The 16,942-nt window shown below is 41.6% G+C and overlaps 2 protein-coding genes across 8 annotated transcripts in view; one reads left to right on the top strand and one right to left on the bottom strand.

Moving 5' to 3' along the window:
- The window catches only part of WWP1 (WW domain containing E3 ubiquitin protein ligase 1), a 136,871-nt gene extending 121,709 nt beyond the window's left edge, over window positions 1-15,162 (top strand). For 3 of the 4 annotated variants that reach the window (XM_070477429.1, XM_070477430.1, XM_070477428.1), the window contains 3 exons: window positions 1,526-1,622; window positions 2,038-2,110; window positions 12,646-15,162. In XM_070477429.1, coding sequence (XP_070333530.1) covers window positions 1,526-1,622; window positions 2,038-2,110; window positions 12,646-12,772 — 297 coding nt within the window. In that variant the 3' untranslated portion in view covers window positions 12,773-15,162. Of the gene's footprint in view, window positions 1-1,525; window positions 1,623-2,037; window positions 2,111-10,512; window positions 11,837-12,645 lie in introns of those variants that run through there. The other variant, XM_070477431.1, reaches the window with a different exon arrangement.
- A 949-nt stretch (window positions 15,163-16,111) lies between these two features.
- RMDN1 (regulator of microtubule dynamics 1) overlaps window positions 16,112-16,942 on the bottom strand; it is a 34,213-nt gene continuing 33,382 nt past the window's right edge. For 2 of the 4 annotated variants that reach the window (XM_020915685.2, XM_070477436.1), the window contains 2 exons: window positions 16,770-16,903; window positions 16,112-16,235 (listed from right to left, as the gene is read on the bottom strand). In XM_020915685.2, the coding sequence (XP_020771344.2) occupies window positions 16,185-16,235; window positions 16,770-16,903 (185 nt within the window). In that variant the 3' untranslated portion in view covers window positions 16,112-16,184. Of the gene's footprint in view, window positions 16,236-16,769; window positions 16,904-16,942 lie in introns of those variants that run through there. The other 2 variants (XM_020915687.2, XR_011491542.1) reach the window with 2 other exon arrangements.

The following is a 16,942-nucleotide window of genomic DNA, read 5'->3' as shown; positions in this document are numbered from 1 at the left end:
GCAGGAATAGCTCCGTTTGCACACCTAAGCCATCAGAGCCGCATCGCATACAGAGTGTGTGCAAGTGTCTGTCCCCTCCCTTTTGGCTCTTTACCAGCTTCCTTGTTCCTTCTGTTCCCGGACACTCCCTTTGGGCATTTCTGTCTATATACCCGAGGAGCTTAAGCACTGGGTTATGTAAATCCAAATGAATAGTTGTGTTTTCTAAATGGGATTTCCTTGGAGAAGGAAATGGCAACCCACTCCTGTATTCTTGCCTGGAAAATCCCAAGCACAGAGGAGCTTGGTGGGCTATGGCCCATGGGGTCGCAAAGAGTCAGACACAACTGAGCAACTTCACTCACTCGCTCACTCACATGGGGTTTGTTCTGGGGAAAGTGGTGAGGTTTATGCCAGCTCTGCTCACCTCCATTTCTATGTCTTGATGAAACGTGTTGCCTCAGCACAGTTCTGTGCAGAAACAGTTTTCGTATTTAGCACAACGTTTTGTCTTATTGTTCCTAAAGTTTAGTCTCTCTTTTTAAGATACATTTTTACTTTCACACTGTGCTCTGAGTTCCTTGCCTCCTGTTATAAGACACTCAGAGCAATTCAGATCAGTATTTCACATTACCTGTCTATGTCCACTTTGAAAAGAAATAGTCCATGAAGAGATACATATTTAGAAGAATGCATACTGTGGGTTTTCAAGTATGAAGAACACAGTTGGGAAAGTGGTGTTTAGTGAAAGACAGTATCACAAATTGCTGAGAGTGGTGGTTGAGAAGGATTTGTTCACTGTCAGTAGCTTGCAGGGTAGTCAGCTCAGGTCAGGATAACAGAGCTTTAGAGCTCAGTCAGACCTGAGTTCAGATGTTAGTTCCGCCACTTAGTAGCAGGTCGAGAAGGACAAATTCTTTCACCTCTCCAGGCCTCCATTTTCTTTTTTTCTGATCACTTGTCTCTGTTTGACTGTGCTGGGTCTCTTGCTGCACACGGGCTTTTCTCGACTGCGGCGAGCAGGGGCTCCCCTCCAGCTGTGGTGTGCAGGCCTCCCATCGCCATGTCTCCTCTGTTGCGGAGCAGGGGCTCTAGGGCGCGAGGGCTTCTGTAGGCGTGGCCTGTGGGGTCAGAGGTTGTGGCTCCTGGTATCTAGAGCACAGGCTCAGTATCTGTGGCCCACGGGCTTAGTTGCTGCACGGCACGTGGGATCTTCCAGATCAGGGATCGAACCCGTGTCTCCTGCACTGGCAGGCGGGTTCTTTACCACTGAGCCACCAGGGAAGCCTGGCCTCCATCTTCTTACAGGTATAGTGGGATGCTAATGATAGTACCTGTCTCATAGTATCGTCATTAGGGCCGAATACGCACAAAACATATGGCGCATCCCCTGTTTTCATTTTCCTCCTAAAAATAGGAAATTGGGCTTCGAAATCAATACAAGAGTTGTAAGTTACTTGAAATTAGAAATAGAATTATACATATGGATTTCTTGCTACAAATAATTTCCACCAGGTCGTAAAGTAAACTTGATTTTGTTATGCAGTTTGTGAAGGAGACAGACAATGAAGTGAGAATGCGACTCCTGCAGTTTGTCACTGGAACCTGCCGTTTACCTCTAGGAGGATTTGCTGAGCTCATGGGTAAGTGCAGTTTTCTCTGTAAATAATTCTGTGATAAATGCGTTTAGACACACAGCAGACTTAAGCATAAGGATTATTCTTCTGTGCTTTATGTAGGGCATCTACTGAAAGAAAGACAAATTAATGGTTAATATCAAGTACATTTGTAAGATAGGTATACAAGTCTGCTCTCAGAGGCTGGTTGGCCATTGCTTTGTGAAGGGAGCACGAGTCTGTAGACACTGATCTTTCCACTTTGTGATTCCCATTGCTGGATCTCTGCAGCATTAAGAAGCTTCTCTGGGCAGAAGCCACTTACAGTATAGTTTATTCTGTATAATTCATGGTGATTCTGTGACATGTTCTGGTTTGACTAGTTGTCAAAACTAAAAAGTTTAAAGGACCAAATAAATTTTGTCATATTTTCCTGATTTAGGAAGTAATGGGCCTCAAAAATTTTGCATTGAAAAAGTTGGCAAAGACACTTGGTTACCAAGAAGCCACACGTGGTAAGTTCAAAAGTCTTAAATAGGACAGTGACTGAGTATAATTGTTGATTCATTAAAGTAGTCAGAATTTCAGTTTTTACTGATTAATATAGCACTCTATAACTAAACACTTTAGAGTGACTGGTTAATATAAATACTCAAGAAATGTATCCATTGATTCAACAAATATTTAGAGTGCCCACTAGGTATAAAATAAGATTGAAGTGCTCCCTGCCTTTTATGAAGTCTGTGCTCCATTGGGGGTGGGGGCACAGAAGACAAACAGGTGAATGCTGGGAGTCCTTTAAAGGGAACCAGGAGAACAGCTGGAGAGGAATCCCCACCAGATTGGATGGTCGGGGAAGTTTCTTAGAAACAGTGATGTTTAAGTTGAGTTTGATGAATAGCATGCTGTGGGAAGAAATGGGGAGTGTATACTTTGTATAGGTATTTTTTACAGAAATAAAAGATGACTTGGTATGAATGGAACTTAATGATTCAGAGGAGGATAAAAGAATTTGGAAATGGGGGCCGGGGTACATTGCTGCTAAGTCACTTCAGTCCTGTCCGACTCTGTGCGACCCCATAGACAGCAGCCCACCAGGCTCCCCCATCCCTGGGATTCTTCGGGCAAGAACACTGGAGTGGGGTGCCGTTTCCTTCTCCAATGCGTGAAACTGAAAAGTGAAAGTGAAGTCGCTCAGTCGTGTCCGACTTTTTGCGACCCCATGGACTGCAACCTACCAGGCTCCTCCGTCCATGGGATTTCCCAGGCAAGAGCACTGGAGTGGGTTGGGTTAATAGGCTGTGACGAGCAATTAGATTCTAAAGACAAGGAGAAGCCATTGAGGAGCCTTAAACAGGAATAATGCGATCTAAGGAAAATTACTCTGGCAGCAGGGGGATGGCGGGAGTTGGGTGAGTGCAGGGAGGTCAGAGCTGTTAGTCATCCAGAAGATGGTGCTGGCCTGAAGCTATGTGCTGCTTTCAGGAGGTCACAGCCAGTTTTCACACTGTCCTTTTTTGCCTTTTTATTGTTTTGACATTTGCACTTGTACCAAAGTAATGGTGGGTCAACAGCTGTTGACTTAGCACGGGTCAAGGCAGTGACATCGAACTGCTGTCTCTGCATTTTTCAACACCGCACATTTGAAGTTTCAACTTCACCATATTTGAAGTTTAAAAAAAAAAAGTAAAGAAAAGGCCAGGCTTATTGACAGTTGTTGATTATGAAGTGGTAAAAACTATTAACTTTATTAAATCTTGACACTTGGAGTATGTGTATAGTTTTTTTTTAATATTCTGTATGACAAAATAAATGGCAAGTCTACATAAAACACTGGTTTTTGTCTTGAGAAGAAGCTTTTAGGCAGTTGTTGAGCTTAAAGCTGAAGAGCTTGCTTCTTTGTGTGTGCAATGCTCTTTTTACTTGAAAATATAACAGATGATTTCATTCAGAATTTTTCCTTGAAAATTAAGTAAAAGCTCATCACTTAAAGGAAAACAACTAACAGCATTTGTTGGTGATGATAAAATTGAGGTTTCATACAAAAATCAGAATTTTGGAAAATTGTATATTCAGCTTCACAGCTTCCTAAGACTTTTAGTATTTGAAAATTCATTATAACTTGGTGAACCTATATTTCCAAATAACTGATACATGATGTTATAAACTCACGCATGGGGAAAAACATTCAAAGTGCAAAAGAAACCAGTGGATTTCATATAACAGAATACAGAGTATTCTTTGATATGATTTCAAAACCCATATTATGCATAATCTTGTCAAACTTTAGTATATTATCAAAGAATAATATCCACAATTATCTGGAAAAAAAATTACTTGAGTACATCTCTGTTTTCTAACTGCATATCTGTATGGGCACAGTTTTCATATACTTAATCCAAAACAACACAGTTTGATAGTATAAACACATACGTATTAGAATCCAGATGTCTTTTTTTAAACCAGACATTAAAATGATTTGCAAAAATATGAAACGGGGTCATTCTTTTCACTACTTTTTTGAAAACAGTCATTTTTTTTTTTTTTTTTCATAAAAATAAGTTTACTTTCATTTTCAAAGTAAATTATTTTTAAAATTTAACTTATGGTAAATATCAATAGCTATAACTCACATAAACAAAAAACTCTTTGCATTTCTTCATATTTTTAGATGTGAAAAAGGGATCTGTTCACCAAAAACTTTTAAGAACACCAGGTTAGATTAAATTGGTGAGTCCAATGGAGGAGAGATTGTTGAGTCAGGGGACAGAGAGTTCATAACCAAAGGAGATAATTCTTTAAGGAAGATGGAAAGAACTGGGATTCTGAGTGTGAGTTAAGGAATTCACTTTTGATGAAAACAAGAACATTTCCTTTGTTGTAACAGAAGAGGAAGAAAAGTTGGGTATAAACGATAGATAGATTTCAGATTTTGTGAAGGAAAAGAGTTGATCAACTGTTGATTTCTTTCCTCCAAGTATTTATAAGGTAAAGTCACTGGCTGACAATGAAGAAGGGAAAGACTTGGAAGAAGAAAGAAAGGGAGAGTTGTCAGGGACTAGACAAGTGTTTCTAGAGAAACATGGCTAAGAATGCTGGGCAGTGTTGGATTGCCCACTTGGATCTAGTAGTTCATGTGAAGTCATCAGATTTCCCCTGCAGTAATTTTCAACTGATAAGGTACAAGGAATGAGAAAGTAGAAGGCTGAATTCATTCAGAGTTTGAGTAAGTTCAAAAAGGAGAGATAAGATTTAAAATATTTGCAAGGTATTGATTATAAGGATGGACCATGACCTTTATAAAGTATTAGGCTGGTGCAAAAGTAATTGCAGTTTTAGACCATGAATTTTTTTTTTCTTTTTTATTAGTTGGAGGCTAATTACTTTACATCATTGCAGTGGTTTTTGTCATACATTGAAATGAATTAGCCATGGATTTACATGTATTCCCCATCCCGGTCCTCCCTCCCACCTCCCTCTCCACCCGATCCCTCTGGGTCTTCCCAGTGCACCAGGCCCGAGCACTTGTCTCATGCACCCAACCTGGGCTGGTGATCTGTTTCACCCTAGATAATATACATGTTTCAATGCTGTTCTCTTGAAACATCCCACCCTCGCCTTCTCCCAGAGTCCACAAGTCTGTTCTATACATCTGAGTCTCTTTTTCTGTTTTGCATATAGGGTTATCGTTACCATCTTTCTAAAGTCCATATATATGTTTTAGTATACTGTAATGGTCTTTATCTTTCTGGCTTACTTCGCTCTGTATAATGGGCTCCAGTTTCATCCATCTCATTAGAACTGATTCAAATGAATTCTTTTAATGGCTGAGTAATATTCCATGGTGTATATGTACCACAGCTTCCTCATCCATTCATCTGCTGATGGGCATCTAGGTTGCTTCCATGTCCTGGCTATTATAAACAGTGCTGCGATGAACATTGGGGTACACGTGTCTCTTTCAGATCTGGTTTCCTCGGTGTGTATGCCCAGACGTGGGATTGCTGGGTCATATGGCAGTTCTATTTCCAGCTTTTTAAGAAATCTCCACACTGTTTTCCATAGTGGCTGTACTAATTTGCATTCCCACCAACAGTGTAAGAGGGTTCCCTTTTCTCCACACCCTCTCCAGCATTTATTGCTTGTAGACTTTTGGATAGCAGCCATCCTGACTGGCGTGTAATGGTACCTCATTGTGGTTTTGATTTGCATTTCTCTGATAATGAGTGATGTTGAGTATCTTTTCATGTGTTTTTTAGCCATCTGTATGTCTTCCTTGGAGAAATGTCTGTTTAGTTCTTTGGCCCATTTTTTGATTGGGTCATTTATTTTTCTGGAGTTGAGCTGGAGGAGTTGCTTGTATATTTTTGAGATTAATCCTTTGTCTGTTGCTTCGTTTGCTATTATTTTCTCCCAATCTGAGGGCTGTCTTTTCACCTTGCTTATAGTTTCCTTTGTTGTGCAAAAGCTTTTAAGTTTCATTAGGTCCCATTTGTTTATTTTTGCTTTTGTTTCTAAAATTCTGGGATGTGGGTCATAGAGGATCCTGCTGTGATTTATGTTAGAGAGTGTTTTGCCTATGTTCTCCTCTAGGAGTTTTATAGTTTCTGTAGACCATGAATTTTAAATCATTGTAACTAGGCTCAAACACATCTTCATTAATCAAAATAGGAACCATTACAGTCAACACATTTTTGCCAGTGAGAAATAAGTTTTGTCTGTTCCTGTAACATAAAAATCCATACTTCGGGACTGGACGAACTCTTGAGGAAAGCACTTTCTGCCTCCTGCTGGTTGTGGAAGCATTTTCCCTGCAGAATGTGGTCGAGATGCTTGAAGAAGTGGTAGTCAGTTGGTGAGAGGTCAGGTGAGTATGATGGATGAGGCAAAACTTCGTAGCTCAATTAGTTCAGCTTTTGAAGCGTTGGTTGTGCAGCGGGTGGTCGAGTGTTGTCGTGAAGAATGGGGCCCTTTCAGTTGGCCAATGCTGCCTGCAGATGTTGCAGTTTTCGGTGCATCTCGTGGATTTGCTGAGCTCAGATGTAATGGATGGTTTCACCGCGATTCAGAAAGTTGTAATGGATCAGACAGGCAGCAGACCACCAAACAGTGACCATGACCTTTTTTCTTCCCCTTTTTTTGTATTTGACCAAGACTTTTTTTGGTGCAAGTGTGGCTTTAAGAAGTGCTTTGGAGCTTCTTCTCAGACCAGCCACTGAGCTGGTTGTTGCCGGTTGTCAAATCCGCTTTTCATCACACGTCATAATCCAGGCGAGAAATGGTGTGTTGTTGCCTAGAGTAAGAGAAGATGGCATTTCAGAACAACAGTTTTTTTTATTTTCAGTCAGCTCATAAGGCACCCACTTCTCAAGTCTTTACACCTTTCCACATTGCTTCAAATGCGGAATGACCGTGGACTGGTCAGCACTGAGTTCTTCAGCCACTTCTGCAGTGGTAAGAGGACCAGCCTCGATGATCTTCTCAGTTGGTCATTGTAACTTCCGATGACCAGCCACCACGGTCCTCATCTTCAAGGCTCTCATCTCCTCTGCATAACTTCTTGAAACACCACTGCACTGTACGTGCATTAGTAGTTCCTGGGCCAGATGCATTGTTGATATTGCAAGTTGTCTCCACTGCTTTATGACTCATTTTGAAATCAAATAAGACAATCACTCGAATTTGCTTTTCGTCTGACATCCTTTCCATAGTCTAAAGTAAATATAAAATAAACAGCAAGTAATCATTAGCAAAAAAACAAAGTGAGAAATGTGTGTTAAAGTGATGTATAACATAACCACATTTATCGAGAATGTATCCCAGTATCAAATGGCAGTTTCAACAGTGCCAAAACCACAGTTACCTTTGCACCAACCTAATACTTATAATGATGGGCTGTGGCTTAAGAAGTGAAGATCGGAAGAGTCTATGGACGAGGTAGGGTGGTGAGAATTGGGTTAATAGGTTGGCATTTTGATTGAATTAAGTTGGGGAAAACAGATAATCAGAGAATAGAGTGTTTTAGTTATAATTCCCTTTGCTGCTGCTGACCAAGTTCAAGGTATGATACTGAAGTAGAGGAACGGATCCCTGAAGAAGGGCCAAGACCTGGGAGGCCGTAGCGTTGCATGTCACCTGAGTGACAGAGGTGTCAGTGAGTGAAGGAACATATCAGGAAGGAGGTGACAGCAAGAGTGCAAAAGGAAGGCTTCATAGCCAGATCATTTGCCTCAAAGGAGGAAAGTGTTGGCTGGCTGTGAAAGAAATGGACTGTTTCAGACTAGCTAAATTTCCCTGAAGGCAAGAGAGGAGTTGTTACAACTGTCTCCAGGGGATCTTCCCGACCCAGGGATCAAACCCAGCTGTCCTGCATTTGCAGGCAGATTCTTTACCATCTGAGCCGCCGGGAAAGCCCGTTAAGATTGTAGAAGCCTGCACATCATGTAACAGAAGTTCAGAAGAATGGACTGGAATGCTGCGAGATGGAGGGCACAGGTGGAGATACTGTTCAGATCAGGGGAAGTAGAGTAGGTCAGGACTGAGGTGAGGACTTAGGTGAAAAGATGACCCAGAGAGACTCCCGTCTCCAGCAGTGACTGAGGGGCATGGCGCTGTACCTGCAGTCTGTGGGGAAGCGGTCCCGATGGCCCTCGGGTGGGGTCCCCCTGCTGCGGTGCCAGGGCTTTGCTTGGAGAGGCGGCAGCTCTCAGGATACAGGACAGCAGGCGACGTACGTGTGAAGCAAGCTAGTGGGGGTACTTGTCCCCTCCCTTTTTACATATAGGAAGATAGAAGTAGCAAGCGTTCCTCAAAGTGCAACTAAAAAGCCAAACTAAGACGGTATTCTGACATTCACATAGTGTGTACTCAGCAAAAGATAAGTGTTTTTAGAATGTTTTTGTCCTTTGGCAAACCAGCACAGAGCATGATAGCTCATGTCTTAGAGCCATGTTTTTGAATGTTTTAAAGATACCCATTTTCTCACATGGTTCAACTCAACATAACTGTCTCCTGTACGCAAAATGGATCGGTCCGGAGGATAGAGGGGACTCTGCCCTTGTGAACTTTAGAATCTATTGGAAGAAACCAGTCAGTCATAATACAGAGTAAATCTTAAATAGGAATAAAAAGACCTTATGGAGAGGGGAATTATGAAGTCTATATAACATGTTCAGAGAATTCTTGGAGGAAGTTTTGTAGCATTTGGACTGATTCTTAATAATATTTTCATAGACGAGGGGGTATTTCGGAACATGGGAGAGCTGTGAATAAGAGCATGGCCATAGAGCAGCCGGGCGTGTGGTCTGCCTGGAGAAGACAGAACGAGCGGTGGCCCGCAACAGACGGCCCAGGCTTCCTTCCCCGCCCCCTCCACAGGAGTTAGCAGCAGCAAGGGGTTTTACACGCGCATGTCTTTTTAATAAAGGACCCCTGCAACTGATCCAAGGCTAGATAGATGGTGAAGGAGTGAAAAAGGAAACTGCACACAAGATCGGCAGGCAGGAAATCTGATGGTCTAGATCAAAGAGGAGGCGGAAGTAGACACGGGTGGATGTGGCAGCGACAGGGCCGGGGGGACGGCGGGGCAGCTCGGTGAACAAAGGACAGTGTGACACAGGCAGGGCCGGACTCTCCCCTGACCTCCGTCCACCATCAGACCGCCTCAGGCCCAGGGGACAGGGGACAGCGCCCTTACTTGTTACCGTGGACGGCTTTTCAAGAGAGAGAAACATGGTCTGAGAAGAACACAATTGTAATCGGCCGCCTTGTTTCAAAAGGCTCTTTCCTGATGTCCAGTTCCTGACCAGGGCAGGTAACTGGTAGGAGTAGGAGGAGGGAACGGGGCCACCTCTAGAAACCTTCCACGTGAGAAGATAAAGTGCAGGACGGTTTTGACTTCTCAGGCTGCCTCACTGGACGCTAATAGAGTGGGGACTGAAGTCCGAAACTCCTGAATCCTGACCTAGCGACTCAGTGATGTGTCTTAAAAAAATTAAATGCTAGTCTATACCTTTGTAAATCGTGGAACAATACATTGATGATTTAAGCATTTTCCATGTTTTCTGTATTTCATCAGTTAATCCCAGCAGGGAATTCTCTTTGAATCTGGCAAGATTGCAAGCACTTTATTTTAGAAATAATTTTACATATGACAAGTGAAAGTGGCTCAGTCCTGTCCGACTCTTTGTGACCCCATAGACTATACAGTCCATGGAATTCTCCAGGCCAGAACACTGGAGTGGGTAGCCTTTCCCTTCTCCAGGAGATCTTCCCAACCCAGGGATCAAACCTAGGTCTCCTGCATTGCAGGAGGATTCTTTACCAGCTGAGCTGTCAGGGAAGCCCAACATATGACAAGACATTTGAAAAGACAAAAGTATATATTTGGTGATAGTCTCCACCCTAGAATGTAAGTTCAGTGAGAACATGGGCCTTAGTTTTTCATCTCTGTATCACTAGCTCCTGGGAGAAATACCTGATACAGAAAAGATTCTCAGTAAGTAACTGATGAGTGAGTGAATTCATAGGTGAATGAGTGAAATAAATGGACTCTTTTAACCCAAGAGAAGAAGTTAGGGGGACTCCGGAAACAATGTCACATAGTACTATAGAAAAGAGAAAAAAAATTACAGCGGTTTTATCCATTATTACTACAGTTACTATTTGTAATTCCAGCTTTCTCTGGGAAACATTATTTTTATGAATAGGTCTTAATATTGAGTTGATTGCTATAAGAAAATTTGTATATTTAATATTATGTTCAATAAGTATTAATATAGTAGTCTGTTAGAATACTTCCAACAAAATTTTTACATTCTTCCTCTGTTTAGTTTTTCAGATGTATTTTTAAAATGTATTAGAAATCTTTTCAGAGTTTATTTTATTGAAAATACATTTTGTTTTTGTTTCTGTTCAGTTTTAATCGCTTGGATCTACCACCATATAAGAGTTACGAACAACTAAAGGAGAAACTCCTTTTTGCAATAGAGGAAACAGAGGGGTTTGGACAAGAATGAGCGGCTTCTTGTCTTGGAGGAGCTCTTGCGTTCAAATCCCCCAGCCAAGAAGAGTTGCACAGATAGTGTACATAAGCTGTTCATTCTGTACAGTGAATTTTCTGAACCTCTCAAAAGTATAAATGTTTTCCGTTCTTCCACAGAAATATGCAAAACAGCTCATCCTTTTCTACTTTATTTATTGTTCCCTTGAAATGACTGACCAGGAAAAAAAATCATCCTTAAATTTTGAAGCAAGCAAGAGACTTTATTAAAAATAACTATATATCTATATAAGCATCTATGATAGTGGCTCTAGTTTTATAGAGCTCAGAGTGTATTAAACGTGACAGCCATTCATTCGAAAATAGTCTGGATTTGCTTTACCTTGTTTCTGTTATCCAGGGGGAAAAGTGCAAGTTGCTCTGTGTTTTTTCCCTGATGGAACATCTCTTGAGGGTGTTTAGTTGCATGGCTGTTCAGGAAGGTATTAAGGGCTTAGGCCAAAATCTTACTTTGAATATGTTAAAAAAAGTGCTGCTGGCTTTTCTTAAGATGGGTTCTTGAACCTGTCAGTTTATTTTAAAATAAATACAGTAGTTGAAAAATTTCCCTCTTTGCTACATCACTAATACAAAGTCATTAATGAAACTGTAACTTATATGAGTAACTCATATACTAGATCTACTACCTTTTAGTTTATTCTGGAAATTGGAGAGAATCCACCGAGCAGCATAGAGGTTTGTTTACATGTTACTTTGGGATGCTAGGTATTTGTGGGATTAAAAAGAATCAGGCACTTCTGTACTTTAGTTTTAAAATTTATGATGTTCTTTAAATACAGAATAAATTGATGTAATTTGATACTTAGGAACATATAAAAAGGCAATGTGAACTTTTCTGCTTTTGTGTTTGAAATTTTGGTTTTATAAAACCAGATGGATTGAAGACTTACAGAAGCATCTAAATATTCAAATAAGTCTAATGATTTCCTATTACAGTTTGAATATCTTCATTCCTCTTAAATTCATGAAAGTTCTATGTATCTGAATAAGCATATAAAAAATATTTTGGTCTTCCCCCCTTTTTATATAAATTATTATTTTTGTCCTAGGTAAATACTTTGTTTTTCATTATCAAAGACATTTACTTATCTACAAAAATGTATAACAATCTGATGTGAATGATATTAATGCTGCTTTAGCAAGTGGGGCTTCCTTATTAATATAAAAATTTAAATTTCCAGTTGTATCATTATTTCAATATACACTATAAATTTCATAAAACTTAAAAAAATTTTTTTAACCATGAAACTGACATCTTAGAATGTTACTAGTAACATATTTCACTGAGTACATACAGACAACACTAGGATACAATTTAACTTCTCTGAACAATACTTTTTGCTTTGCCAAAACTTTATTTTTCTACATATTTAGATCATGTTCTGCATTTTTATTCAGAATTCATAGTAAAGATGAAATAAAAGTCAGTGATCCACTTGGTTGAATACTTTTCCCAAATCCTGATTCCTGATTTTCTAATTATTCTCATGCCTAAAGAATGAAAAACAAGAGAACGAGTGTGTAGGACAGATTGTGCGTGAGAGGGTGCCCAGTCTTCGAAAGGGCCACTTGACTCAGACCATGAGGGCGGCACCACTGAGGCGTTTTGCTGAGATGGCAGCGGCTGTCGCCCAGCGTGCGCAGACAGCCGTGTGGTGTCTGACCTTCTCAGGGTGCCCACGCCTGCCCCCACTTCAGGTAAGAACTTACTGAACCACAGGCGGCCTCAGAGCGGAAACCAGCGTCCCGGAGAGCGCGTCAGGCTCTTCTGTCCTGTTATTCCTACAGATCCAGGCCTGAAGGCAGGATATCCCTGCTTGTCTTGATACACGCACGCAGAGGCAGGCTCAGCGCCCTTCACGCCAAGAGAGTTAAACAAAACGTCCACCCTCCCACCTCAGGTCAGACACCCAGGTTCCCCAGCTTTCAAAACCAGGTGGGTTGGTGTGCCAACCGTGCTTCAGGGAATACCTTTTCTCTTCATAAAAGGACCCCTAGATGGTATGTTGCGTCTGGACTGGGAAGACTCCAGAGACTTGACAGGAAGCCACAGCTGCGGACCTCCCAGGATGGGGAAACTCTGACGGCCTGTCCCTTTGGGATTCCCGAGCTGTGACCGGGGCGATGGTCGTTCTGGAGCTGCCTGGACGCACTGCTCCTGACGCTGCCGTAAGGTCTTCCGAATGTCGGGAAGCCTGACACGGACCCGAGTGAACTGGTGCCAGATGAAGCCTGTCATGGGCTTTTTGAGTCTAAATATTTGGTTGAACCTCAAAAGACTCTTGTCGGCATTACAACATCAAACAGAAATGTTCTCTGGTTGAAGTAGGTAACAAAAAAATGAAAAGGCGGGGGAACCCAAACCAGTAACAAAGAGTAATAGTCCAAAAGTGGCACCTTCTGCCCTCACTTCCACAGCACGTACACTATATATAGTTGGAACACAAGTGGCATCTCCTAAATTTCAAATTTTCTCTCCCCAGTCTTTGACCAAGGACAGTCAGATGTTAGCAGCATTTTTAAATATTTACTGATACTCCTGGTAAATACATGTTCTTTAATCCTCAAAATTCCATTAGGTTCTTAGGGGCTTTTTTGTTTTTTCCTTGTAATTATTTTAAAGAGTCTGAGAAAAATCATTCTTACACAATCTACAGCTAGCCCACTCAGGAGAATTTCTGGCAACAAGAGAACAGCCGCTTTCCAGTCCGGTGTCTGCTCTCATTCTTCCAAGGTGACGGGTGCAGGACAGGCGGCTGTGGTCTCCCGGAGCCCGTGTCTGTGGTGTGTTTAGAAGACAGAACACTACAAACTTCTGTTGACACGGATGTGGGGAAACAGGCCTCAGACTAGCAGTCAGCTCTGGAACACAAGCGCCGCATCAAGTGGGCGCTGCAGGGGCAGGGACATAACGGGGCCCCAGGGCTCCCTCCCGGAAGCAGCAGTTCTCAGCCAGAGTGGAGAAACGCCGGGAGCAGCGTGAGACAGGGAGGTCAGACTCTGGGGCAGTCAAGAGAGGCTGAAAACGCACACAGTCACATAGAATCGCAGGGAGGAACCACTCTTTGGAGAAGGAAGTTTTATTCCTTTGTAGAGAGGGAAGAGAAACAGCAGCTCTATAAAGGACCCAGCAACCACACTCCTGGACGTTTGTCCCAGAGAGGAAAAGTATGTTGACATAACTGATATGAGTCATACCTTATGTTCATAGCAGCCAGAGTTTGGGAACCACCCAAATGCCCCAAGGTGGATAGTTTAAGCTGGTGCACCACACAATGAACTATAATCAACAATAAAAAGGAACTGTTGACTAAAGGTAGATGGATCTCAAATGAGTTCTGCTGATTGAAAAAAGCCAATTTCAAAGCATCACATTCTGTATGATTCATTTGTATAATGTTTTGAAATGACAGAATTATAGAGAACTACAGGGAAGTATCAGCGGTTGTCAGGATTAGGGGTGGTGGCAGGGAATGTGTGTGACATAAGCACCAAGTCTCTGTGATGGAACAGTTCTGTATCTTCATTGTGGCAGTTACAGAAATCCACCCATGTCACACTGCACAGATCACACACGCAAGATCACTTAAAAGTGGTCAAGTCTGAATGCTGTCTGTGGACTGCACAGCCTCCTGGCTGTGATACTGTCCTGCAGTTACCTGTTGGCATCGAGAACTGAGGGCAGCACCGCAGCGCCTTTGTGAGAGTACTGTTTGGCAACTTCTTATGAATCTTATTTCAAAGGAAAAAAATTTTAAACAGCTCTAGATAATATCAAAGACCGATCCTCCCCTCCATAAAAGGCTTTATGACTAAAAGAAACCTTATTTTACAAAACTATTTCATTTTGTAAATTACTGAGGGTGTTACTGAACTAATCCAAACCCTTACCTCCCATTATTAAACACACACAAGTCGTACCTCCAAAAAATGACATTCAGAGTCACTCTAAAGAGAAAACTGAAAACGAAATTTCAGATGAAAATGCTAAACAAACAAAAAAAAAAAAACAGTAAAATCCTTAAACACAGTATACTAGTATGAATTAAATCTAAATAATAATTTGCAGACATGAAAAAAATCCAAATTAGAAATTCAGAACTGGAACAAAAAACATGAAGATGTGAAATGCCTACTAACTTAAATCAGGGGGGGAAAATTATAGAAAAAGAAACATCTCAAAAGCGAAGACAAGCAGTATCTATCAGAGAAAGTGATAAATACAAACGTCAAAGAAGATCTAACATACATATAAGATGGAACAGTGTTTCTCTGAAGGTGGTCAATACGGCCATTCTGGAAGGAGGGACAGTTTGGAAGACTTTGGCCTTTTTAAAAAGTCAGTGCTGTGAGAGAAAGACGTGTTACTCTTCTAGATATTAAAACTCAGGTGGAAAATTAAATTCAATGTATGATCTTTGAATCTTGGTTTCTAGAAGTATATAAGACATTTTGGGACATTTAAGGATATTTGAATATGGCTGGATATTAAAGAATTGCTGTTAACTTTCTAGTTGTAATATGAATTTGTGTTTGTTTAGAAGGATGTCTTTACTCTGAGACAATGAATGCTGAAATATTTAGGGATGAAATATGTTGTCTACTATTTCAAAAGTTTACAGATACACATAAATACATGAATATATACATACATAAGTGAAACATAGCAAAAGATTAGCAACTGTTGAATCAGAGATGGGTATAAATAGTCCAGTACTTTGAGTTTTTGCTTCTGTTTGAAAGTACACATGATAACCACGAAGAGTACATACCCCCATTGTATGTTTTCCCTTTGAGCACACTCCACCTAGACATACACTCAGATGTCTCTAAGTGACATTCAAGACACTGCTGCTCACAGCACTTCGGATCTGCACTGGGGGCACCCCAAGGATCCCTCCTTTTTAAACACCCTCGCCTCCGTTTCTCCTTGAGTTCCGCGTTCCTTTCACCCACTAGGGAATAGACTGGGCTCGCCTAGTGACAAAATCAATCGACTTTTAAGACTACCTCACGTTTTAAAGAAGAAACCACTCCATTTTCAGCCCTCCTGACGGAGCTCTTTCCTTATGCAGGCTGGCTCCAAGACACACCAATTAACTGCATTATACCAAGAACCCCCATCGTGCCGAGCCCCTCGCTCACTGTTGCTTCTCTGCAACGGCTCAGCTTTGAATCGGTCAACTTGAAAATGCACCCCTCGGCAGCCAGCGCATCCACACTGTAGCTTTCCTTCCTTTATCCCCATCCTGACGTGGTGCGGTCCGCCCTAGAAATCTCACGCCCTGCTGTATCGCTGGTATCTCGGGCGCACAGTCATCTCTGCCTCTAAGCCATGGAGACGTCTCTGCCACCCTTGTGGAATCATTTCTTTTGCCTTGTTATTTGTAAAGAAATCTAGAATTTTGTTATTTTGTTAAATGGTCACAACATTAAAAGAACAGCCAGAGAACAGTTATACTTAATGTATTTATTATCTTTAAAATCTGACGAAAAGGCAATGCTTCTCAGCTACTTCATTGAAAACCTCAGTTCTTGTCACTGAAGCCTGTGAGTAACTGAGCCGCTTCCGTCTGCACCTAAGATGGAAGAACGCACGTCATAAACAGCACAGCACAGAGACTGACTCCTGAAACAAGTCCATAAAGTAGCGTCTGAGAGTTTCAGAGAACCTGGCTAGTACACGAAGTGAAACTTCTTAGGGAACTCAGAAGCGAGACTCTTAGAGAACTCTCACATTAGCACACACCCCTGCCTTTTATGTTTTAGAAATCTTATCTGATCTGTTATATATAGATATGTCAAACAGGAATGATTCTATACTGTACTGAGTAATTCATACATGTTTGTTGACAGTAACTAAGTATTTGCTCTGCGTGTGTTCAGTAACGCTTTGCAACCCCATGGACTGTAGCCTGCCAGGCTCCTCTGTCCATGGGATTATCCAGGCGAGAAGACTACAGTGGACTGCCATTTCCTTCTCCAAAAACATTTGCTGTATACATTTGAAACCAGCAGTATTATTTAATAATATGCATTGGGACAATGCCACTTTGGAAGCAGTCCTTGAGTCCCCTTTCCTTCACGAGCCTCGCTCACTGGAGACACTGCACCTGCTTATCCTCCTCTGTGTGCGCTGGGTGGTCCTTGGCTTTTGTCAGCCAGAAAGCAGCGAGCTTTCTGTTGTGCAGCTTCAAATACGTCTTTCCTAGAAGGAGCAAGTTTTTGCTGTAGAAGTTTGGATCCACTGTACATAAGAAAGAAAAACAATTCACATTTTATCTCC

Source organism: Odocoileus virginianus, chromosome 15 (genome assembly GCF_023699985.2).
Source record: "Odocoileus virginianus isolate 20LAN1187 ecotype Illinois chromosome 15, Ovbor_1.2, whole genome shotgun sequence".
NCBI lineage: Eukaryota > Metazoa > Chordata > Mammalia > Artiodactyla > Cervidae > Odocoileus > Odocoileus virginianus.
The sequence above is the reverse complement of the archived record's forward strand: the minus strand, read 5'-3'. Positions and strand labels throughout refer to the sequence as shown.